Consider the following 23,817-nt stretch of genomic DNA (forward strand, 5'->3'; position numbering starts at 1 on the left):
TCCTTCGTTCCCGCGGGCGGTCTGACCTGGAGCCTAGCCCGTCCTGTGCTGCTGTCTAAGGTCTACGGACAACTTGGTTGGCAAGTCCAGAAACCCCACCGTATCCCCGCGGGGAACGCGCTCCACGGCCCTCGGGGACGCCCGGAAGCACAGCTGCAACGTACCTAACACAAGAGCCTCTGGCCGCTGGCCTCGGGGAGAAGCCCCCGGCGGCCTGGGCTCCTGAAGGCTGCCGTGTGGAGCCCGGGGCGCGCCAGCGCTGTCAGCTCAGGGGAGCGGGCGGGCCGGAGGGGACGCGGGCATCCGGGAGGGCGAGGAAGCGGGACGGGGCCGGCCTGCTCGCGGGCGCCGCCATCACCCTTCGGACCTCTCTCGCCGCTGCCGGCACCGCCCCGCTGCTATCTCTGCATCGCGGTCGACTCTGGGCCCTGAATCCTGACGGCGGAGAGCAGGAGGCAGGCGGACGGCGAGGGGCAGCTCCGCTCGCAGCTCAGTGACGACGCGCCCACGGGGCGGCGCGGGCCCCAGGCACGACCTAGGGGCTCCGAGACAAAGCCCACCTGGCAACTCCTATTTTCTAAACCTAATCCATGCTAATTTTTGTTCGGTTAAAGCTTCAAGGAAAAAAAATCACAACTTAAAATTGCAAAAGGCCAAATTTAAATGAACCCCTTCAACTTTCCTATTAGACCACGGATTTTTGAGAATATCAAGCATTCGTTTTTAACGTGTCAAAAACGGGGTTTCACAAAACGCAAACAGGCAATTTTTAGAGCACTGCTAAGAGCTGCGGCAGGGCCCGCTCCTCTCCAGGGCGCAGGGAAGCACCGAGGACCGACCTTCACCCTTCCACGCAGCCCCTGGCCTCCAGGGCTGTCGTGCCGCCCACTCGCTGACCTTTTTATTTGGCGGCACTGGGGGTGGAGCCCGGGGCACTCTACCTCCTCGGCTACACCCCAGCCCCATTTTTCAAGGGGAAAAATTAGCTTAAGGTTTAGTCACCGAAGGTTTAATAACTTTTTTGACTTGACTTAAATACTTTCATGAGTAGTCGTGAGCTATGCTGCCGATTTCAGTAAAGATTTCAAAGTTTCCATATGTAATATTACTCTTTAAATGTTCTGAATTTGTACAAACATATAAATTATAGGTACAATCTCGACCTCGACAATAACGTATGAACACCACTCTCCTCCCCGAGCCATAGTGCCGTGTGGCTCAAATAATCTATCTCTGTGCTAGTCAAAAAAAGTCGGATGCCTTAAAAAAGAAGTCTTTAAAGGATAGTTTCAAAAATAAAGTTTAAATATTGCACAAAATAAGCTGGCTGCAAATACCACTCTACACTGTGAAAGACTTGGGAAGCGCTAGCCGCACGCGGGCCCGTCCCGCGGCGCGGGCGCACCGGGAGCGCGCTAGCTGAGCCGCTGGCGGAGCAGCTCGTCGATCTGGCTCTTGTACATGCTCTTCACGTCCTCCAGGTCCAGCCGCAGCTCCTCCGCCTCCTCCGCCTTCTCCCCGTACATCTGCAGGATGGTGTTGTACCTCTGGTCCAGGTCCTGCGGAGCAGGCAGCTTTAGCATGCGGAACGCCCTCGGGGACCACACGGTAGTCAACGGCAAACAGACGCACTCAGAGTCCACAGGCACCGTTTAAAAAAGCTCAACCCACGCTCCGGTCAACGTTAAAGAAGAAAACAACAGCTAAACAAGCTGCAAATGAAGCCAGCCGGCAGGTGGACGCGGCGGTGCACGCCTGTCATCCCGGGACTCGGGAGGCTGAGAGGAGGACCGCGGGTTCGAGGCCGGCCTCGGCAGCGTGCTGAGACTCGCAGCAACCTAGCCAGACCCCGTTTCACAACAGACAATACACAGGGCTGGCTGGGGGCGTGGCTCAGGGGTAGCGCCCCTGGGTTCCACCCCTAGTACCCCCCACGCTAGATGGCTGTTATTTTTTGGTGGTACTGGGGATGGAACCCAGGGCTCTTCTACGTCCAGGCCACACTCCCAGTGCTCTGCTCTATTTTCTTTGGAAACAGGGTCTCACTCAGTAGCGGAGGCTGGCTCTGAACCTGCGCGATCCTCCTGTCTCAGCCTCCCAAGCGCGGGATGACAAGCGCGCACCCCACGCCCGGCTCGGCTCGGCTCGAAGTCTTCACCTGCATTTCTTCATACAGGACTTACTCTCTCTTCTTTTCCATTTTTTAAGAACATGTGATACAATTTTCGCGTTTGGGACTCATCCTGGTTTAGCATTCCCTGGCGCGAGCAAATGGCCCGGGGTAGGCCCTCAGACGACACACGTCCACGAGCGAGGCGGGCGGCAGTGCCGGGCTCTTCCACGAGCGCACCGTGTCCGCGGAGCTCAGCCACGCTGCCTCAGGAGCGCTCAGCCTGGAGGCTCGCCCTCAAGTCGCCCTACGCCGCGCATTCAGAGGCACGGCCAGGCGCACGCGCACGCACGCACACACACACTCACACACACCCGACGCGGGCGGCCGAGGCTCGAGTGGCGGCCGGCGGCCCCAGGCCGGGCGGTTACTTACTCGGAGCTGCGAGCGCAGCCGCGGGGCCTCCTTCACCTTCTCTTCCAGCTCGTCGTTCTGACTGGTGAGCTTAACCAGCTCCTCCGCCATGATCGAGCGGGTCTTTTCTAGGTTGCCAATCTCCAGCTGAGAAACAGGACCAGGACGCTTCCGTCAGAGCCATGTCTGGCTAGCATTCTCACTGGGGAGTATTCGACATTGCGTTCCGCGTGGTGCGGGGCGAGGGGCCGGGGCGTTCCACCTCGGAGCTACCCGGCCCTGCCTGCCTCGTTGTCTGGGAGCGCTCTCGCTCCGCGGCGCGCTGGCCGCGAGCCTGCGAGCCTCCGGCCCGGTCTCAGCAGCACGCTCGACACACGTGCGAAAGAGAAGAACTACGTCCACATCAAACGCACGGCAGCTCGTGGTTAAGTTAAAGGAAGCGGGACAGACAGAGTGGACGTCTCTCGAGGGCCAGAGACGGAGCACCCGAGAAGACCCGGCCGCGTGTTTGCCTTCCTCGTGTGAGCAAGCGGGCGGCCTCTGAGCGCCCCCCGTGCCCGGCTCGAGCGCCCCCCGTGTCCCGGGCGACGCGGCCCTCCAGGCCCTCGGGCATCTCCACAGCACCTAGAGCCATGGACCGGCTCCCGCGCCTCCCCGACGGCCCGGCGCGCGAGCGGATGCGCCGAGAGCACCTGCAGGTGGGCCACCTCGCCTTCCCGCAACTTCAGCTGCGACTGCAGGCTCTCCACGAGGGTGGACGCGGCGCCCGTCCTCACGGCCTCGTACACGCTGACGGCGCCCGCACAGTGCTCCGGAGGCTCCTCCTGGTGGATTCCAGAAAGCGTCCAGGAGGAGGGCCTCAGGACGGCACTCCCCCAGCAGCAGGCGGCCCTGGCCCCTCGGCCTCGGCGCCCAGCACCGCCCTGCCCAGCAGCCCGCGCCCGAGACATACCTGCAGCGACGCCTGCAGCCCCGCCAGGTCGGCTCCGCTCAGGGAACTGGAGCGCGACAGGCTGGGAGTGCTGCACACGGAGACCGGCCTACGCTCCTGCAACGGAGAGGCAGGGCGGCGTCAGGCCGGCGGCGGGAGCGGAAGGGCGAGCCCGGCGCAGATGCCCGAGGTCCAGAGCAACGCTCCCGCCACCAGGCGGTACGGACAGGGACCGCCGAGGGGGCCAGAGCCCACCGGAGGCTTCAGCTGCGGTCACTGAAAGCAGAGGCGACCGCCCTCAGCCCCGCACGGACACTCTGCCAGCTTGATTTTATGGAACGGGAAGCGTGGGCTCAAAGAGACGTGGAATGAGCTGCTTCGTACCGTACGACACCCCACCAAGGAAGCCGTGTCCTTTCTCGGTAGTGGGGTGGAACCCGAGGTCACTCGACCTCTGACCTGTACCTCCAGCCCAGGTTATTTGAAATAGGGTCTCACTAAGTAGCTGAAACTCTGGGGAAATTGCTGAGGCTGGCCTTCAAACCGCGATCCCCCTCGTCTCAGCCTCCCAATCCTGGGATTACCGGTGTGCCCCGCCACAACCAATGAAACCTCTTTCTTTAAAATAGAATGCCCGGTGAGTTTTACAAACCCTGACTTCCTGGCTTAGATTTCATTTTAGTTTCTCTCTTAAGAAGTTGCAAATAAAACAAAAAGGTAATCTCGTCAAGTTTTTTCCCCCCTCGTATGTGTTACTGGGGATGGAACCCAAGGGCTAAACTCCCAGATCTATTTTATTTTTTCCTTGGAAAAGGGGTCTCACTAAACTGCCGAGAGCCTCACTAAGTTGCCGAGGCTGGCCTCAACCCTGCGGTCCTCCTGAGCACTGGGATGACAAGTAAGCGCCAGCAGTCTATCACACCGACTTCAAGGACACGCTAGCCCTTCAGCCACAGAAACCGGTTTTTAAGAACTGCTTTCGTTAAGGGCAAGGGGAGTGGACAGGCCAGGCCCCTCTGGAGGCCCCTCTGGAGGCCCCTGGCGGCCAATGAGGCGCAGCACTACCTGCGGAAGACCAAGGCCGCCGGTCAGGGAAGAGCCCGGAAGTCTGGAATTCAACCCTAGTAACCAAAGGCCTCTCTGGCCTCAGTCAGGGTACGCTGATTCTACTAAGAACAGGGCACGGCCATGCTGCTAAAGTTGTTCTATTGGTTTTCGGAATAAAAACGGTACAAATTCCTATCAACATACCCCACGATCAAAAGAGCGAACGTTAACCACATCAGCCCTGAGTGCGAGCCCGCGTCCACGTGGACGACGGCGCGCTACCTTTTCTCTGCTGGCCTCCGCGGCGGGGACGGCCTTCTTCCTTTCTCGCTCCGCCTCCATCTTCTCCATTTCTAGCTGGCTGCTCAGCAGAGCCTGGGGGAGAGGCAGGGCGGCGGTGCCGTGCAGGGCAGCAGCTCGGCGCCCACCCGCCCGTGCCCGGGCTGGGGCAGCGCCGGGAGGTACCTTCTCTTTCCTGGCGTCTTCAAGGGCTCGCCCGTACTCGGCCTTCAGGGTGTCCAATTCCACCTGGTACCTGCGGAAGCAGAGGGACTCAGCAAACCACCGGGAGGGCGCCGCAGCGCGGGCCGCTCTCCATCACCAGCTCCGCGGCCGCCGCACGCGTCTGAGCAGGACTTCATTGAAAAAGCCGTCAAGCCAGTGTGGGGCGCGCCCTCGTCACCCCAGCAGTGGGGAGGCTGAGACGGAGGACCGCGGTTCACGGCCAGCCTCAGCTGCTCAGGGAGGCCCTAGGCAACTCAGTGAGACCCCGTTTCCAAAAAAGAATAAAAACTAGGCCTGGGGTGGAGCCTGGAGGCAGAATGCCCCTGGGTTCCATCTCTGGTACCAAAAAAACCCCAAACCCCAAACCTACAATATAAACAGATGTAGCCCGGGCTAAAGTGCCTTTGGGTCCAATCCCTAGTAGGGAGGAGGGGAGAAAACGTGTAGAAACCACTTTCACTTTGTTACCTTTTGTTTTGGTCCTAGGGATTGCGCCCGGGGCATTCTGCCTAGGGATTGCGCCCGGGGCATTCTGCCTCTGAGTTAAACGCCAGCCCTTATTTTTATGTTGTATTTTTGAAACAGGGCTTTCTCACATTGCTGACGGCCTCGCTAAGTTCCTGAGGCTGGCCTCAACCTGCGATCCTCCTGTCCAAGCCTCCTAAGTGCTGGGATCACAGTGTACGCCACCCGCCTGGCTTCCGCTATGTATGTCAAAGTGAAATTTCCCAAGAAAAACTCCAGGGTAAAAGCAAGCTAATCAGCCGGGCGCGGTGGCGCGCGTCCGTCATCCCCGCGCTTGAGAGGCGGAGACAGGAGGATCGCACAGGTTTGAAGCCAGCCGCGCTGGCTTAAGAGACCCTGTTTCCAAATAAAAAACTATAAAAATAGGTCTGGGAGTGTAGGGACCCCAGTACCACCAAAAAAAAAAAAAAAAAAAAAAAAAAACCACAGATCACAAGTTCAATATAACTGGGGTGGGTGCATTTTACAGCCGTGTTTTCCAGAGAGCCCGTGAGCATCCCGTCTGGGCCTCCCGAGCCCTGGGATGGCGCCATGGTGCCCAGCTATGAACCCTGTGCTGCCCGCTGCTGCTCCCGAGCCAGAGCCAAGCACACACGCCCGGCAGCGCGGCCGCTCACCGGGTGTTGTCCTCCTCCAGCTTCCGCAGCCGCCTCCTCTCCGCCTCCAGCTGGGCCTGGCACCTGGCGCCCTCCTGCCGCAGGAGGGCGTTCTGCGACTCCAGGGACGCCAGCTGGGTCCTGCCGGCCAGGGCCTCCTCGGTGGCCGCTCGCTCCCTTTCCACCGCCGCTGCCAGCGAGCGCTGGGCCTCCCCTGGTCGCGGAGGGAGGACAGGCTGGAGGCCGAGGCACCGAGGCCTCCCCTCGCTCCTGCTCACGCCCTCCAGACTCGGCTCGGGCCCCACCCAGCCAGCTGCACAGGGGCCAGCAGCACCCGACGGAGCGTGGCGAAGGACAGACGGCAGGCAGGGCGTCAGCCCGATCCCACAGACAGGGGCGTGAGGGGGAGCGCAATAACAATCAAGGGCTTAGAGCGAACGGAGGGGCGGGCGGGGTGAACATCTACTTGTCCCATACAAAAAGCAACCATAATTTCAAAAGATTATCCCAAACCTATCAAACAAGAAGGGCACCGGGCCTGCTCTCACACTCCCATAATCCCAGTGTTTAGGAGGCTGAGACGGGAGGGTTGCAGGTTTGAGGCCAGCCTCTGTAACTTAGGGAGGCTCTCCGCAACTTAGGGAGACCCTGCTTCAAAATAAGACATAAAACAGGGCTGAGGGTGTAGCGAGGAGGCAGAAGGCCCCTGGGTTCAGTCCTAGCATTACAAAAAATAAATGCATAAAAAAGAAAGAAAAGAAAGAGAAGAAAAAGCAAAGAGAGAAGGCAGGCGAGGGCCGTGCGTGCGGCGGCGCGGCGCGTACCCAGCCGGTCGGAAAGGCTCTTCTCCAGCTCGTCCCACGAGGACGCCCGGGCCCCCAGGGCGGCCTGCAGATGCTCGAGCTGCCGCAGCAGCGGCCTCGTGGTGGCCGACACGCTTTGGCTCAGCTCCTGGTTCCGACTCTCCGCCTCCTGGAGCCTCTGAAGCGAGAAGGGCGTCACTGCGGCTGACGGCGGCAGCTCGCCAGCACACCCCGGCGGGGCAGACTTGTGCACGCGGCGCTCTCCCGAAGGGAGTCGCTGGCGCTGCGACCGACGACGTCTCCGTGCCGTCGCTAAGTCTGCAAAAGCTGCTCAAGAGAAGCGCTCAAGACTGAGCCGGGCGCGCGCCTGCAACCCCAGGACTCGGGGGCTCAGACGGGCGGATCGCGCTTCGCAGCCAGCCTCGGCGAGGCCCTCCGCCACTTGGCGAGGCCTCGTTTCAAAAGAAAGAATAAAAATGTAGGGCTGGGGATGGACCTCGGAGGTAGAAAGGCCCTGGCTTCGATTCCCCACACCGCACACAGCAAAGAAAAGCCCCAAGTAATCGAGGCCCAGCAGCCAGGCAACGACGACCTCGGCCGGCGGCGGCCGGCACTCCAGAACGGGAGCGGCCAGCACGCCCAGCCGCAGCCGGGCCAGGCGCCGGGCCGGACAGCAAACCCAGGGGTGCCGACGGGCAAATGCTTGCTTTTGGTTTTTTTCCTTTTTTGGGGGGTCCTGGAGGTTGAAGCCAGGGGCACTGACCTCCGACACACCCCGGCCCGTCGTCTTGGAACAGAACCGCCCTGCCCTGCCGAGGCTCTCCTAATCTGCGCGGCTGCCTCACGCCCACCATCCCGGCTCAGCACCGGCCCCTCCTTCCCACCGCCGCTGGGCCCCCGTCTACTCCGGGGGCGGCCGGCCGCCCTCCCTCCGCGCGGGGCCGCTGCGCACAGCTACCTGCTGAAGCTCGCTGACCTCCTGGCGCAGGTAATCCTCCTTCCTGGCGGCTGCCTGCTCCGCGCGCTGAAGGGCCAGCCGCAGGTCCCCCACCTGCAGGGGGGGGGGGGGAGCACAGCTTGGCGCCGACCCCTGCCCGCCCGCCCGCCCGCCGGTGCGCGATGCCCGGGCGCCTTGTTCCTTCCTGAGCCTCGACACCACCCGCTGGGCTGGGGCGGGCGCCCAGCTCCCCATGCAAGCGCCACACACTTCCAAACCCAGCGTGGGAGGGCCGTGGAGGAGGGCGCCCAACCAGGGCAAGAGCACCGAGCCACGGTGAGCGCGCCAACGCGGCCGGGGCGCAGCCGCAGGGCGGGGGCTCAGGCGCCCAGGCAGAAAGGCCTGCGCGGGGCATGCCAAGGAGCCCGCGGCCAGGAGCTCCGAGGCCGGAGGCCGTGGCTCAGAACGCCAACACGCACTCAGGCCGCACTCACCACGCAGCTCACCATGAAGCCATGTCAGCAGACACGGACAGAGAGGTGTTCCTGCACCGTGGGCCAGGAGACAGACAGACAGACAGACAGACAGACACACACACACACACACACATGGTAATGGGGTAATGGGCTGGTGCAGTGGCCATGCCTTCATTCAGTGCTTGGGAGGCTCAGACACAGAACCCCAGGTGCGAGGCTGGCTGGCCTCAGGCAATTAGTGACATTCTCTCAGCAACACAGTTAGACCCTGTTTAGAAACAAGTTTTAAAAAGGGCTGGGAGCCGGGCGTGGTGGGCACGCTTGTCATCCCCGCGCCTGGGAGGCGGAGACAGGAGGATCGCGCAGGTTCGAAGCCAGCCGTGCGCGCTGGCTTAGGAGACCCTGTTTCCAAATAAAAATACAAAAATAGGTCTGGGAGTGTAGCCCAGAGGTAAAAGGGCTTCCAGGAACCCCAGTACCACCAAAATTAAATAAATAAATAAATAAATAAATAAATAAATAAATAGGCTGGGAGCCAGGCGTGGTGGCGCACGCTTTTAATCCCCATGCTTGGGAGGCTGAGACAGGAGGATCGCACAGGTTCAAAGCCAGCCTCAGCTGCTTAGTGAGGCTCTCAGCAACTCAGTGAGAATCTGTTTCTAAATAAAGTATAAAATAGTGCTGGGAGTATAGCCCGGAGGTAGAAAAGCCCTTGGGTTCCATCCCCAGTACCATAAATAAATAAACAGAATAAAAAGTATTCTAGAGGTAGAATGGGTTCCATCCCTGGTACTGCAAAAACCAAACAAAAAAAAAAGTCCTGGGCAGGTGTCTTAGAGGGAGACGCCCCTGGCTTCCATCCCCAGGTACCCCCAAATTATGATGGCCATAGACGACGTGATACAGTTGACTTAGTTTCAGTAGGAAGACTCTGAGGGAACACCTAGGTGTCCACTGTAAAAACACGCACTTGGAGATACGCAGGTGACAAGCTGCTAGGTCAGACGTGCTGCTTTACGGAAAGGAACCCCGCAGCGTCTGCCTCGCCCCCAAAGCTCTTTCATTGTTCTGACGCGTCAATGATTTTTTTCAGTACTGGGGCTGGCACCCGGGGGCATCCTTCCTCGAGCTCCACCGCCGGCCCCAGTTTTGATTCTTTCAGTGGAAACGGCCTCACTCAGTAGCTGAGGCTGGCCGCGAACCGCGATCCTCCTGTCTCGGCCTCCCAAGTGCTGGGATGACAAGCGTGGGTCAATCTTAAATCTTAATCCTCAGCATTTTCCATGATGGGCTAGCAGAAAAACAGCCACGTATGAGCCACAGCGTGATTTACTAAAGCAAACTATTCAGAGAACTCAAATGTTACCAAGAACAAATACTGAAAATGCTCCCCTCGCTGAGCAGTAACACTCACACAGACACGGATTTGCATGCGGCCCATCGGCGCTCGGCTGGGGACGCGGGGCGGCCCAGCAGGCAGCCCCCAAAGCCAGCCCGCTCTCCTGGGGGGAGGACGAGGGTCCGCCGCCAGGCACGGGAGTGCACGGTGTACACAGATGGGCGCGGTCCTGACAGAGGCGTGCGGGACTGTATGGTATATACATGTGTACACAGATGGGCGCAGTCCTGACAGAGGAGCACGGGAGTGCATGGTGTACACAGATGGGCGCGGGCCTGACAGAGGCGTGCGGGACTGTATGGTATATACATGTGTACACAGATGGGCGCAGTCCTGACAGAGGAGCATGGGAGTGCATGGTGTACACAGATGGGCGTGGTCCTGACAGAGACGTGCGGGAGTGTATGGTGTACACGTGTGTACACAGATGGGCACGGTCCTGACAGGTGTGCGGTAGTGTATGGTGTATATGTGTGTACACAGATGGGCGCGGGCCTGACAGAGGCATGTGGGAGTGCACGCATGGACATGTGTGTACACAGATGGGCGCAGTCCTGACAGAGGAGCACGGGAGTGCATGGTGTACACAGATGGGAGTGGTCCTGACAGAGGCGTGCGGGAGTGTATGGTATATATGTGTGTACACATTTGGGTGCGGTCCTGACAGAGGCATGCGGGAGTGTATGGTGTATACGTGTGTACACAGATGGGAGCGGCCCAACAGAGGCGTGCGGGAGTGTATGGTGTACACGTTGTGTACACAGATGGGCACGGGCCTGACAGAGGCATGCAGGACTGTATGGTGTATACGTGTGTACACAGATGGGCGCGGGCCCGACAGAGGTATGTGGGAGTGCACGCATGTACATGTGTGTAAACAGATGGGCGCGGTCCTGACAGAGGAGCACGGGAGTGCATGGTGTACACAGATGGGCGCGGTCCTGACAGAGGCATTGCGGGTGTATGGTGTACACGTGTGTACACAGATGGGCGCGGTCCTGACAGAGGCGCGCGGGACCACACGGTATACACGTGTGTACACAGTTGGGCGCGGGCCGACAGAGGCGTGTGGGAGTATATGGTGCACACATGTGTGCACACATGGGCACGGGCCTGCCCCGGGCTCCCTCTCATCTCAGTGGCAGGAACGAGTGCGCACGGGCGGCCTCGGGAGCCCAGGGCGCGGGCGGGAAGCAGAGTCTGCCGCAGCTCACCGCGGAGCCCGCGACGCCTGTGCGTTCAGTCTTAGGTGGGAAGGTTACTGGGGCCGAGAAGGAGACGAGGGTGGGTCTGGTTGTCTGTCAATGGACGGTGCCGGGCAGACTGCGGAGCTCACAGGAGAGCCCGGGCGGGATTCCTAGGAGGAAGCGGAGGGCAGGGCTGGGGCCGGGCGCGTCTCATCAGGTGGACGGCTGTGCGCTCCAGGGGAGGCGCGACCCACTGGCCGCCCAGCCAGAAGGAGGGCGGGAGGGAGAGGGCAGCCCTGGGCCAGGCCAGCACGGGGCTGGGGCGACGGCCGGCCCAGCAGACTGGATGGGAACGGCAGGCTCAGACACGATCCGCGCCCACGAGAGGGCGAGGGGGACGGCTGCCACACCGCTGCGCGCACACACACGTACACACATGCACACGCGTGAGCAGGAGGAGGAAAAGGCAGCCTCGCCCGGGCCGGGGCGGGCGGCTGCCACCACAGGAGACCAGCACACACACGCGCGCCCCAGGGCAGGAGCAGGGAGTGGTGTGACAGGTGTGCGCGCGCGGGATGTTCACGTCAGCACTCAGCACGGGACAGTCCCATGTCCGGCACCTGCCGACTCACAGGCCAAAGCCCCCACTGCACCCCCTTCACCTGACGGCCACGCGCGGCCAGAGGCGAGGCGTGAGCCCAGGGGAGATGTGCTACTCAACACCACACGTAAGGACCGTGCACACACGCGCACACACACGCGCGCGCACTTCTCTAGAAGCAGGGCACCTAACTCAGAATATATATATTTTTCTTTCTTTGGCAATGCTGGGGTTTGAACCCAGTAGGCAAGAGCTCTAACCACTGAGCTACATCTCCCGGACCCACAATTTCCTTAAAAAGGTCTGAAACTCGCGAAACCATCTTGTCAAAAACAACTTGGGCCGGGCGTGGTGGCGCGCACTTGGAAGGCAGAGACAGGAGGATCGCACAGGTTCGAAGCCAGCCGCGCGCTGGCTTAGGAGACCCTGTTTCCAAATAAAAATGTAAAAATAGGTCTGGGAGTGTATCCCGGAGGTAGAAGGGCTTCCAGGAACCCCAGTACCACCAAAAAAAAAAAAAAAAAAAAAAACAAAACTTGGACGATAGTTTATAAAAAACATACACGCACAACTAAGCCTCACACAAGCCAGTCCTCTGAAAAGCGCCCAAGGAGATCACAGCGGAAGCAGTGAGGTGGTGGCTCCTGTCATGAGACGGGAGGGTCGCAGGTTCAAAGCCAGCCTCACACACGGAGCCCGGCCCGCGGCATCTTAGTGAGCCCCAATTTCAAGTCAAAAGGCCCCGCGGGGCTGGGGTGCAGCCGAGTGCAGAATTCCCAGGGTTCAGTCCCCAGACCAACCCCAGCCAACATGAAAACGGAACGCACACGCTTCTGCCCCGGAAGGTCTGGTGCGGCCGGCGGGGCGGGCGTGGCGGGGCCGGGCGGGAGCCGGCTCTGTGCTCCCGGCCGGCCGGCTTACCTGCAGGGCCAGCGCCTCCTGCTGCTGCCGGGCCTCCTGGCGGGCCTCCTCCAGCGCCGCCCGCAGCTCCTCCTTGGCCCTCCGCTCCCGGCCCAGGGCGGCCTCCTGCGCCTCGCTGTCCTTGGCGGCATTCGCCTTGTGCAGATCGCTGAGTTCTCTTAAGAAAGCGGTCGTTTTTATTGGCCACAGAAGCCGGCCGGCCCCGTGCCCGCCCGAGTTACTCAGAGCTCCGCGCCCCAGAAGGCTGAAGCGTGAAGCCGGCCGCCCTCACCTGTACGCGCCGTCCAGCGCCGCCTGGGCGCTGCGGCTCTTCTCCTCCAGCCCGTCCAGGTCCCCCTGAAGCCGCCCCAGCTCCTTCTCCTGGCGCTCCACCACGGAGCTCAGCTTCTTAATGCTCTCTCTGTGCTGCTTCTCGACCTCCTCCTTGCCGTCAAGGACCTACGTGGGGAAAAGGCCCAGAGGAAAGAAACAGACCGCGGCTGCCTGAGCCGGCCGCGCCGGGCCAGCGGCCGCGTTCCGGGGACTAACGGAATGGCCGTGTCAGCAGGCGCTGGCCCGAGGCCTGCTGCCGTCCCCGCGCTCTGCGTGGCCCCTCCGCCCGAGGCCAGCGCCCGGCCGCGGCTCACCTGCCTCAGGTGCCGCAGCTCCTCCTCCTGCTCCCGGGCCTTTCTGCTGAGCTTCGCGATGGTGCCCTCCTTCTCTTTGTCTTTGTTTCTTAGTTTCTTAATCGTGTTGGAATTATGCAGCTGCTGCTTTGAAAGTTTTTCTCCTGGCCATGGTGAGAAAGAAACAAAAGCAGTCCGAATTCAAATGGTAAGGACTGCCCAAGCGAATGTTCATGTGACCAGTAACATACAACAGGAGTTTTGTGAGCCCCAGCGCCAAACCGCTCTGGACAAGAGCCGGCAGCGCGAGGCAGCGGTGTCGGTGAAAGGACGCGGGGCAGGACTCTGACCCGGTCCTCTCGAATCACCCCCACGACACAAACCCCAACGAGGAAGCCGCGCATCCCGCTCGGAGCTGCCTCTCGGGCCTAGCTGGCACTTTGGGATCCATCGGGGTCTCGCCAAGCCGCGCGGCTGCGGCCCTCCTGTCTCGACCTCCCGAGACTGGGGTGTCTCCCTCGCAGCGACCGAGCTCCTGAGGACAGGAGGTCGTACCTGGCACCGTATCGAGCAGTATCCACTAGGACCTACTCCAGACACGCACATTCAGTGCGTCAGACACAGGGCGACACTGAACTCCAACTGAGGGGTCGCTTCCGGCTGTTCGCAAACTGCCCTTCTCTAGAAACCCACGCGGGCCCGCCGTCCAGTCACGGAAACGTCTGTGCCGTGGCACGCTGTATTCGCGCCTGAGCGAGACTGGGAAAAACACTGGAGGAGACGAACGCTCCCTTACGATACTACACGGAAGCCTCCTTTTCTGGCTCTCGTATACTTCCTATAACTTTAAACTCTTCCGCAAGAATAAAGTAGTCTTCTTACGCCTGGAAAAGCCTCTAAGAAGACAAGAGAAATCCACGTGACCTCCTCCCAAGCCTCCCCCGGTAACCGGGACGTCTCCGCAGGAAACTCATGCGTGTCCTTGGCTGACCTCACGACGGGGCTTTCATTTCTGGTGCCGTCTATTATAAACCTCTTCAGACACGCAACAGCGTCATACAACGAAAAACGCTGGCCTCGAGCGCGGGACTGGGGAGCTGTGGACACCCTAGGACCGTAACCGTCACACGTCCCTGGAAGGAGCGGGCTCTTGCCGGGCGTGGCGGCGCACACCCGTCATCCCAGTACTTGGAGGCTGAGACGGGAGGCTCCCAGGCTCCCGGCCAGCCTCAGCTACTTTAGTGAGGCGCTTGGCCACTCAGTGAGACCCTGATTCAAAATAAGGAATACAAAATAGGGCTGGGGCGTCGCTCGGAGGTAGAGTGCCCTGGGTTCAGTCCCCAGGTCCGCAAACAAAAAAGCCCGTTGTTTAAAGTTGCTCCACGCTTTTGGAGGCAGCTGCCCTCTGCCCGCCCTCGCCAGGGTCTGCTGAGCTCCCTGGAGCCCGTGCCCTGCGCCGTCCTCCCCACCCCGCCACCTCCGTGCTCTCAGGCCTGTCTTTCCGTGCTGCCAGGGCTGGTCTCCACGGCCCAGGCTCAGGGAGCCTCCGGCCTCAGCCTCCTGGCCCGGCCCAGCGGTTTGGATACGGGGCGCCCGGCGGTCACACGGCTCTTTCCGAGCACAGTTCTCCCGTCCGCGGCAGACATACCTTCTTCCAGGAGCCCCTGGATCTGCTCCTCTTTCTCTTTCAAAAGCTCTGCCGTCTGGCTGCTGTTTAACCGACTGGCCAGTTCTTCTTTGATATTTTTAACTTCCTACATGAAAAAAAAGTCTGTGAACATTTTATTTTATTTTACTTATTTATTATTTTTGGTGATACTGGGGATGGAACCCAGGGGCCTTCTACCTCCGGCTTACACTCCCAGACCTATTTTATATTTTATTTGGAAACAGGGTCTCTTAAGCCAGCTGAGGCTGGCTTCGAACCTGCGCCATCCTCCCGTCTCAGCCTCCCAAGCGCGGGGATGACAAGCGTGCGCCACCACGCCCGGCTGTCTGTGAACATTTTAAATAATCAATTTCACTTCGGCACGGTTTTCCATTTTTATTTCCCTATTGGAAGGAGCCGCCCAGAATCCCCCTTATCTAGTAAGAGATTCCTCACCTATTCCCCGGGTCAACTGAGAAAACGGCTCTAAATAGGATAAAGCTCAAAGCAGACACAAACGCGGGCTTTCATACGGCAAGACAGACGAGTGGAAGGAAACCCTTCCTCCCTTGCCGGGGCACGGGCGCCGAGGCGGGCCTCCCGCGTGTCAGGCGGGCCCACCCCTGAAGGCCCCCGGCTCCGGGGCACTCGGCGCCCTTCAGCACGCGGCTCCACGTGCGCCTGTCCCGTGTGGAGGAGGCTGGCCGGGCTGTCTCAAGTCCCCGTGGGCGTCCGAGATGAGCTGGTAAGGACAGGAGCCGCCCGGGCAAAGGGCTGGCTCCCCACTCGGCACACAGAGATCAGGAATTCCAGGCGGCGCGGCCCAGGGAGGGGACGCAAGTAGCCGAGAGAGGCCGAGCGCAGGGCGGCGGAGCCGTGACCGCTGGGCCCGACCCTCCTCCCTCGCCTCATTGGCCACGGGGCCAAAGAGAAGCATTTTATCAAATAACCGTCCCCGAGCCGGGTGATACGGGTGCCGGGGCACACTTGGCAACCTCGGGAGAGACGCCAGAGACGTGTGGGACCGCACCGCGCCACACTGCAGCACACACGAGTAGCCAGTTCTGTGTCCGGAACAGAGAAAGCGGACACCGCGCCTCCCCAGAGGAAATCGTCAACCTCCGCGGTGACTGACTTATGTCTACGATACGTTCACAGCGTAGGAAAATACAGAGGTGAGGATGGTTTGATTTTGAGGGAATCACAGTTGATGAAAATCATTTCAGCTACACCCCGGCCTCACTGAGGACTAAGGCTGGCCTCCAACCGCGGCCTCCTCCCTCACAGCTGAGGTTCCGGCGGTGTGCCACCGTCCCCGGTTGAAATCGCCAAGGCCCTTGCTGACGCACGCGCTCCGCACAGCCTTGGCTCTTACTTCCTGCGTACTAAGATACGTGAGCGAGCGCGCCGCCCAGGCTCCGCCGGCCGGCCCGGCGCCGGGCGGCTCAGCAGGACCGCCTCTGAGACCAAAACCCCCAGAAGCCCGGTGACCGCCCGTTACCTTCCTGGCCGCGTCCCGCTCCTTGCAGGCCAGCTGCGCCCTCCTCTCGGCCTCGGCGATCCTGTGGGTGAACTCGTCTCTTAGGGAGGAGACGCTGCCGCTCGCTTCCTTCACTCGGGACATCTCGCTAAGGGAGAGAGCGGACGTCAGGACCCTGGTGGCGCGCCCGGCCGGTCCCCGAGCGCGAGTGGGGGCCGCTTCCCACCTCACTGACGCCGAGCACTCGCGGCTGGGGCGGCAGGGCGCGCGCGAGGACTCGCGGCAGCTCCACGGGGCCCGGACGACGGCGGGAGCCACCGCACGTGCCGGACTCACCGAGCCTGCGCTGCCCGACCCCCTGAGCGAGACCAGCACTCGGGACGGGGCCGTAGCGCGGGGTTTTCTTTGGATACACGTTCTAGCTCGCTAGCGTTAGCAGACCGCCAGCGTCTAGGTTGGTTCTGAACCTGGCGCCCGCTAGGCCACGCTCCGCCGCTGAGCGACGGCCCCGCCCAAGGGCGTTTGATTTTGCAAAGCATGTCCCTTCCATCCCAGAGCCGGAACACGCGGGAAGTCCGTGCAGAAGAGAGGTCGTCAAGGAAGGGAGGTAGCCGCTCGCAGGGCTACTCCACCTTCGGTCGTTTTCAGCAGGTTAGTGACAAAACCCTTGACTTTCAGAACCAGGCCAACAGCCGGGTGTGCGGCTCCCTGCGAGGTGCGGCTCCCCCGTGACACTTACTCTTTGAGGTTGTCGTAGGCCTCTTCTAGAGCGGCTTTTTCTTTACTGAGAGACAGTAACTGAGCCTCCCTTTTTTCCAACTTCTCATTCAGGAATTCAAGTGTCTGGAAAAAGAGGATGGAAACGAGTCAGGACCCACGCGGCCGAGAGGCGAGCGATCACCCCTCCGTAAACACCAGATCTCAGACAGCAAGCGGGAGCCTGGAGGAGAAAACGGGAGCCCCGGCCCGGGAAAGGGCGCCCGAGACGCGTCCAGCAGGACGCCCCCCGGCCAGGTCTGCGGCAGCCTCGGCTAATCAGTGAGGCCCTTTGCGACTCAGTGAGACCCCGCTTCAAACTAAAGAATCAAAAATAGGGCTGGCGAGCCGGGCGTGGTGGCCCACGCTTGGGAGGAGGAGACAGGAGGATCACGCAGGTTTGAAGCCAGCCTCACTGGCTTACGAGACCAAGTAAAAAATATAAAAACATAGGTCTGGGAGTGTAGCCCGGAGATAGAAGGATTTCCAGGAACCCAGTACCACCAAAAACATAAAAAATAAAATAAAATTAGGGCTGGGGATGGAGCTTGGAGGGGAATGCCCCTGGGTTCCATCTCCAGTAACACAAAAAAAAAAAAAAAAAAAGAAAGAAAAAAAAGTAACTTTGAAGCCCACAGGCATGTAAGTTTTCAATTTCAGGCATGTGGTGTCACGGTGAAAAGTCATCCTTGGCACATCTTACTCTCTCGGTCCTGCCGAAGCAGCGGTGAACCTGCATAGAACGGGGAAGGCTGCCTTTGGCACCAACACATCCTCCCCGAGTATCCCGCCCGGATCAGACAGACGCATTGAGGAATGGCGTCCTCGGGCCCACCGCAAATGCTCGAAGGTATGGTGGCACAGTGACTGGCGCCGGCGTCCGGGAGTGCAAAGCGCTGCCATCTATTTTACGCGGTGCTGTTAGCACCACCGTGGGCGACACTGCGCGGCCTCGCGCGTGTGAACAACGTTAACTAGGTAACAGAGCGCGGCCCTTTTAGAAACGGCCACATAATCCAGTCTTTGCCGCGTCTGAGGCGTCGCCCGAAGCTGCCAGAACCACTCACTTTCTCTCTCTAGAACGAGGGACGCCAACGTCGGCGCCGTGGCGCACGCTCGTCACCCCAGCATCTGGGAGGCCGAGAATGGAGGGTCGCGGGTTTGCGGCCAGCCTCAGCTACTTAGCGAGGCCCTGTTTCAAAACAGAAAATAGTGCCGGGGCGTAGCCTGGAAGTAGAACGCCCCTGGGCTCAACTCCCCATACTGCGGAAAAAGAGGGTACCCCAAGGCGTGGCGGAACAGCGGGGCGCGCCACTGCGGTCCTCTGAGGGGCTGGCTCTCCAGCGTGCCCGCTCCCTGGATTTTCTTTTCTCATTCAAGCGAGAGCACTCCCAACTGCAGAGGGCTTCAAAGGGAAGGCGCCCACACCCCGCACCCGGGAGGCCGAGCCGGGAGGCCCGCAGGTCGGAGGCCGCGACGCGCATGACGGAGCGCTCTGCACGCTGACGGCTCGCGGGATTCCGGGGCACAAGGTCGAAGGCCTGTGCTGGTGAGAGCAACTCACTAGCACAGCTGCCCCGGAGACATGGCAGAGGCCAGCCAGCGTTCTTCAGGCTCGCCGGGTGGTACTAAGGACGGAGCCCGGAGGCCTTCTACCACTCGGCCCCTTTATATTTCAAAGCAGGATGTCTCAAAGGGGCTAGGCTGGCCTCGAACCCGCAAGCCTCCTGCGTCAGCCTCCCAAATACTGGGATTACGGGTGTGCGTTACCAAACCCAGTTTAGTTCTTCAACTTTAAGGCCCTTCAGATTATGCAAAAATGGCAAAATGTCTTTTTACTTACTTATTATTATTTTTTTTAAATTTGGAAACAGGGTCTCTTGAGCCAGCAAGACTGGCTTCGAACCTGCGCCTCCCAAGTGCAGAGATTCCAAGCGCGCGCCACCACGCCCGGCTGCAAAATGTCTTTTTAAATCATCCTTTTTTCTTTTGGTACTGGGATGGAACCCAGGGGCGGTCGACCTCCAAGCTCCATCCCAGGCCTATTTTTATTCTTTATTTTGAAACAGGGTCTCACTGAGTTGCAAAGGGCCTCACTAAGTAGTAGCTGAGGCTGGCCTCAAACCACGATCCTCCTGTCTCAGCCTCCCAAATGTGGGATTACAGGCGCGTGCCACCACCCCGGGCTCAACCCCATCCTTTTTCTTATCTGTGTAGCTGGTCGGGAGCGGTGCGCACCTCCTGCTCAGGGCCGGCGGGGGCCTCGGGCTGGCCGTGGGCGGCAGGGGCCTGATCGGCGGTCTCCAGCCCCGAGCGTTCCTCCCGATCCTCCTGTCCCTCCTGTGAGTCCGAGGCTGGTCCCGGCGGCTCCGGCTCCGGCTCGCAGTTGACAGGCGTGGTGCTGCGCCTGCTCTCCTCCACGTCCGCCTGGGCGTCCTGGGCGGGGAGCATCCCCTGGCCCGCGTCCGCGGCGCAGTCCGCGGAGTCGGGACCCGGCGTCCCGGGGCCGGGGGCTGCGGGAGCGGCGGGGGGCGGCGCGCATGCCCGGCCCGGCAGCTCGTCGTCCGAGTTGATCTCGCTCACGCTCCGGCTGTCCAGAGACTGCACGCTGAAGGAGTCGATCCTCTCGAAGGCGTCCGAGGAGCCGCAGCTGTCCTGGAGCTTGGGGAAGCCGTCCAGCCGGGCATCGTCGGCGCTGGCGGAGGCTGAGAGCAGCTGGAAGGCGGCGGGCCCGAGCGCCAGGCCGGCCTTGGCCTCGGCGGCCTCCTGCCGGGAGCTGGCCGAGCTCTCACTGAGCACACTCTCGTGGTCCAGCACCTCGATGTCGCTGGTGGTGGACGTGCCCGAGGAGAAGGTGCTGGCCGGCGGGGACGGGGTGTCGCTCTGCCGGTCCTCGGCCTTCTGCTCCGCGAGGGGCGGGGGCGCGCGGGGGGCGCCCGCTGAGGCCGCCTGGCCGCGGGCTCCAGTCTCGGGGGCTTTGGGCGGCGGGGGGGCCGCCCTCGTGCCCGGCTCGGCGTGCCCGGCGTCCTCATGTGGGCCCGGGGCCGCGGCAGGCGGCGGCCCTGCGACCCGCGAGCGCTCCTCCTCCTCCGCGGCGCTCGGCACTCGCTCTTCTGGGCGCTGGGACTTGGCGGGAGGGGTGGACACCACCGGCCGCTTCTCCAGGCTCTGGACGTCGGCGGCAGAGAGAAAGGCGCTGAAGAAGTTTTCCGATTCGTCCACTACGGTCCTGCGGACGGGCTTCGTGATGGCCTTCGGCGAGGCCGAGGGGGCGCTCTGAGGCTCCGCGCCGGACGTCAGCCCCCAGCTGGACACGTCCCATCCTCCGCTCTCGGCGGGACTCCCTCCTTGGACAAAACAGAAATATTCAAATGCACGGCCTGATTTACTCCGGTGTCGCTACAGATAGATATCAACAGCTCTAGAAGAGCCTGCGGGAAGCGCTTCCCTGTCCCGGGCCGTCGCCCTCCCTGCTGACCCCAGCGAGACTTAGTTCTGGGTTCCCTCTGGCCTCGGGGGTAAAGCTGGTGCGGCCGTGAGGAGAGCCTGGACGGCGCTGCCGGGGAATGAGTGCCTCGCCCAGCAGTAAGGAAGGAACGGCGTGGGTTTTATGAGCCACGTTAAGTGTGAAACACCCACGATGCATCTCACAGCCACAGGAAGCGTCCCCGCGTCTAGGGCGGTGTAGTCCCGGCAAAAGGACCTACTCCGGCAGTTCCGTGTACATTTTATTCTCGTAATCTCAATCGTAAAACAGAATTATAAGCTCAAAAGAGAGGGACAGTCAGGAACTCCGGCCCGGCAGGGCCAGAGACAGTGAGGCTGTGCGCGCACACGTTTGTGGCTCTTTATTGGTACTGGGATGGAGCCCAGGGGCATTCGACCTCCCACCTCCACCCTAGCCCTTGTTTCTTTCTGGAGCAAGGTCTAAGTTGTGGAGGGTCTCACTAGGTTGCTGAGGCTGGACACAGAGCTGCGATCCTCCTGCCCCGGCCTCCCCAGTCCTGGGATTCCAAATGTGCGCCACCGGGCCAGGCCCGGCTCTGCGATCGCTGCGCACTCGTCATCCCAGCATTTAGGAGGCCGAGACGGGAGGATCGCGGTTCGCGGCCAGCCTTGGCTAATGAATGAGCTCCTTTGCAGTAAGTCAGTGAGACCCTGTTCAAAATAAAGCATAAGTAAGGGGGCAGGGGATGTAGCTCAGAGGTCCAATGCGTCTGGGTTCCGTCCTCAGTACCACCAAAAAAGGAAAAAATCTCACTATGATGTATAATTATGTTGCACCAATAAATGCATATATATAAAGTTGTAACCCTGAATCCAAAACACTGAAAACAAACATTCTTTTCTAAAGATCAGACTGAACTTACGGGAACACTAAGTGCTAGAGAACAGATTAATATTCACCCACTTAATGCTGGGCCGGTTCTCCAAGTCCTACCTCCAAACCCACTGAAGGAGAAAGTTTTGTTTTCTTAGAATTTGTTCTCCAGTTCCAAATTACACCAGCAACTAGAATGACATTTTGTGAATCGAAGAAAAGTGCACTCCTTATAACCTCTGCTTTCTGGTAGAAAAAGTGGTTGACACTGGGATTGTTTTTAATCAGAAAAGAACTGTCTTTAAGGAGAAAGGGTAATTGTCGGTCACAGAAACAGCACACACTAACAGCCTGACGACAAAATGGAGCACGCTCGCTAAAAGACCCGGAGCATTTCTTTAAAAAAATGTTCCCTGAGTTAAAAAGTATCTGAGGAGAGCCGGGCGTGGCGGCGCACGCTCGTCATCCCAGCATTCGGGAGGCTGAGACAGGAGGATCGCGGTTCACGGGCAGCCTCGGCTACTCAGTGAGACCCTGCTTCAAAGTAAAGAATTAAAAATAGTGCTGGGGGTGTGACTTGGAGGAAGAATGCCCCTGGGCTCCATCCCCAGACCTGCAAAAAAAAAAAAAGGACCTGAGGAGAATCATCACAGAGCCCGCAGGAGGGGAAGTCGCCGGGGAGTGGGCACAAGCGACTGGACTCTGCAGGCCACGGGGAAGGCCGCTCCCGGCCTCAGGGGCACCGGCAAACTCGTCTCGGACTCAGAGGCCCACGCGCGGCTTCACTGCACGAGAAACAGGCGGCCAGGGTGGAAGGCCGGGATGGGCGAGCCAGGCCGCGTCTGCTCGGGAGCTTACAGGAAACTGATCTCTTGGAGAAACCTGACGTCGTGACGGGTCCTCTGACAGCCGCTTCAAACCTCTTTACAACAGAAAACACAGAAGGGGACCGGTAAGCACTTCACTAAAACCCGAGTCCATGCTGGATAAACTTTGTGTGCGCACACGTGTGTGTGTGTGTGTGTGTGTGTGTGTGTGTGTGTGTGTGTGTCCTGGAGATGGAGCTCAGAAACATTCTATCTCTGAGCTACACCTCCAGCTCTATTTTTTATTCTTTATTTTGAAACAGGGTCTCACTGAGTTGCAGAGGCCTCACTAGGTAGCCGAGGCTGGCCAGGAACCGGGATCCTCCTGTCTCAGCCTCCCGAATGCTGAGATTACAAGTGTGCGCCACCCCGCCAGGCTGCCTGGATAACTTGTTTTTTTTTTTTTTCTTTTTCTTTTTGTGGTACTGGGGATGGAACCCAGGGGCCTCCTACCTCTGAGTTACACCTCCAGGACTATTTTTGTATTTTATTTGGAAACAGGTTCTCACTAAGTTGCTGAGAGGCTCCCTAAGCTGCTGAGGCTGGCTTTGAACCTGCAATCCTCCGTTCTCAGTCTCCCGAGTACCGGGGTTACCGGCGTGTGCCACTACGCTCAGCTGGATAACCTGTTTTTAAAAATAAATTATAAACCTTGATTCATGCCCCAGATTTCAGAAGTCTGTGTGTGTGTGTGTGTGTGTGTGTGTGTTATTGGGATTCAACCCTGCGGTGCATTCTACCTCAGAGCTACACCCAGCCCTTGTTTATTCTGAAACAGGGTCTCGCTAGGTTGCTGAGGCTGGCCCCCAACCGGCCAGCCTCCAGTCTGGGGCTCACAAGAACTGGGATTGCAGGCGTGCACCCCCACACGCAGCCGTACAAACTGCTACCAGAAAAGCCCAACAGACCCCTTCCCCTAGGCCCCTCCGCCAGCGGCCCTGACGCTCGCCAAGCCTCTCTGGACTTGCGGACCTTCTGGGAAGGGGCAGGAGGTCCTGGAGGCCACCGGCGGCGCACTCCTGGCCGGCGTCCCCCCGGGGAGCCTGGCCGCCCACACCGCAGACCCGGATCCACACCTCCCCAGGCGGAAGGGGCCGGGAGGGCCAGGGCGGCCGGCCAAGTCCAGGGCTGCAGCCCTGTCTACACTGCAGAGGAGAGGGGTCCCATCCACCCTCGCTCTGTCCGCGCCGCTGCGGGGACGGACCCCGGCCACTCTGCGCGTCAAGGACCCCATCTGTCTACACCAGTGAGGGAAGAGACCCCCGTCCACACCGCACTGCAGGACCCTCTCCGTCTACACCACTGGGGGGAGAGACCCCCGTCCACACCGCACTGCAAGGACCCTCTCTGTCTACGCCACTGGGGGGAGAGACCCCCGTCCACAGCGCACTGCAAGGACCCTCTCCGTCTACACCACTGGGGGGAGAGACCCCCGTCCACAGCGCACTGCAGGACCCTCTCTGTCTACGCCACTGGAAGGAGAGACCCCGTCCACACGGCTCGTCAGGGACCCTCCCGGTCCTCACTCGCGGAGGCCGCGGCGCCGCCTACCCGGCTCCCCGTAGGGCGCGGCGCCGGCCCAGGCGTGCGGGTCCTCCTGGATGTCCAGCACCCTGTCGATGGACTTCTGCGCCTGGGACAGGGCCTGCTTGGCGAAGCTGGACAGCTGCGCGGCGTTGAACCAGCTCAT

At 60.5% G+C, this 23,817-nt stretch overlaps 1 protein-coding gene across 1 annotated transcript; it reads right to left on the bottom strand.

Annotated features, from left to right (window-relative positions):
• Positions 1–1,415: 1,415 nt before the first annotated feature.
• TMF1 (TATA element modulatory factor 1) lies at positions 1,416–23,817 on the bottom strand (the record flags this gene model as incomplete). Its single annotated transcript, XM_080718218.1, has 20 exons — positions 1,416–1,559; positions 2,546–2,671; positions 3,217–3,348; positions 3,477–3,572; positions 4,785–4,877; positions 4,968–5,037; positions 6,149–6,341; positions 6,952–7,108; positions 7,889–7,981; positions 12,452–12,608; positions 12,723–12,889; positions 13,078–13,220; positions 14,705–14,810; positions 16,206–16,332; positions 16,924–17,027; positions 17,747–17,843; positions 18,008–18,071; positions 18,376–18,481; positions 19,179–20,287; positions 23,679–23,817. The coding sequence occupies 20 exons, from the start codon at positions 23,815–23,817 to the stop codon at positions 1,416–1,418; spliced, it is 3,423 nt and encodes a 1,140-aa protein (XP_080574344.1).

The sequence above is a fragment of the Muscardinus avellanarius genome, assembly GCF_963383645.1.
Source record: "Muscardinus avellanarius genome assembly, chromosome: 22".
Taxonomy (NCBI): domain Eukaryota; kingdom Metazoa; phylum Chordata; class Mammalia; order Rodentia; family Gliridae; genus Muscardinus; species Muscardinus avellanarius.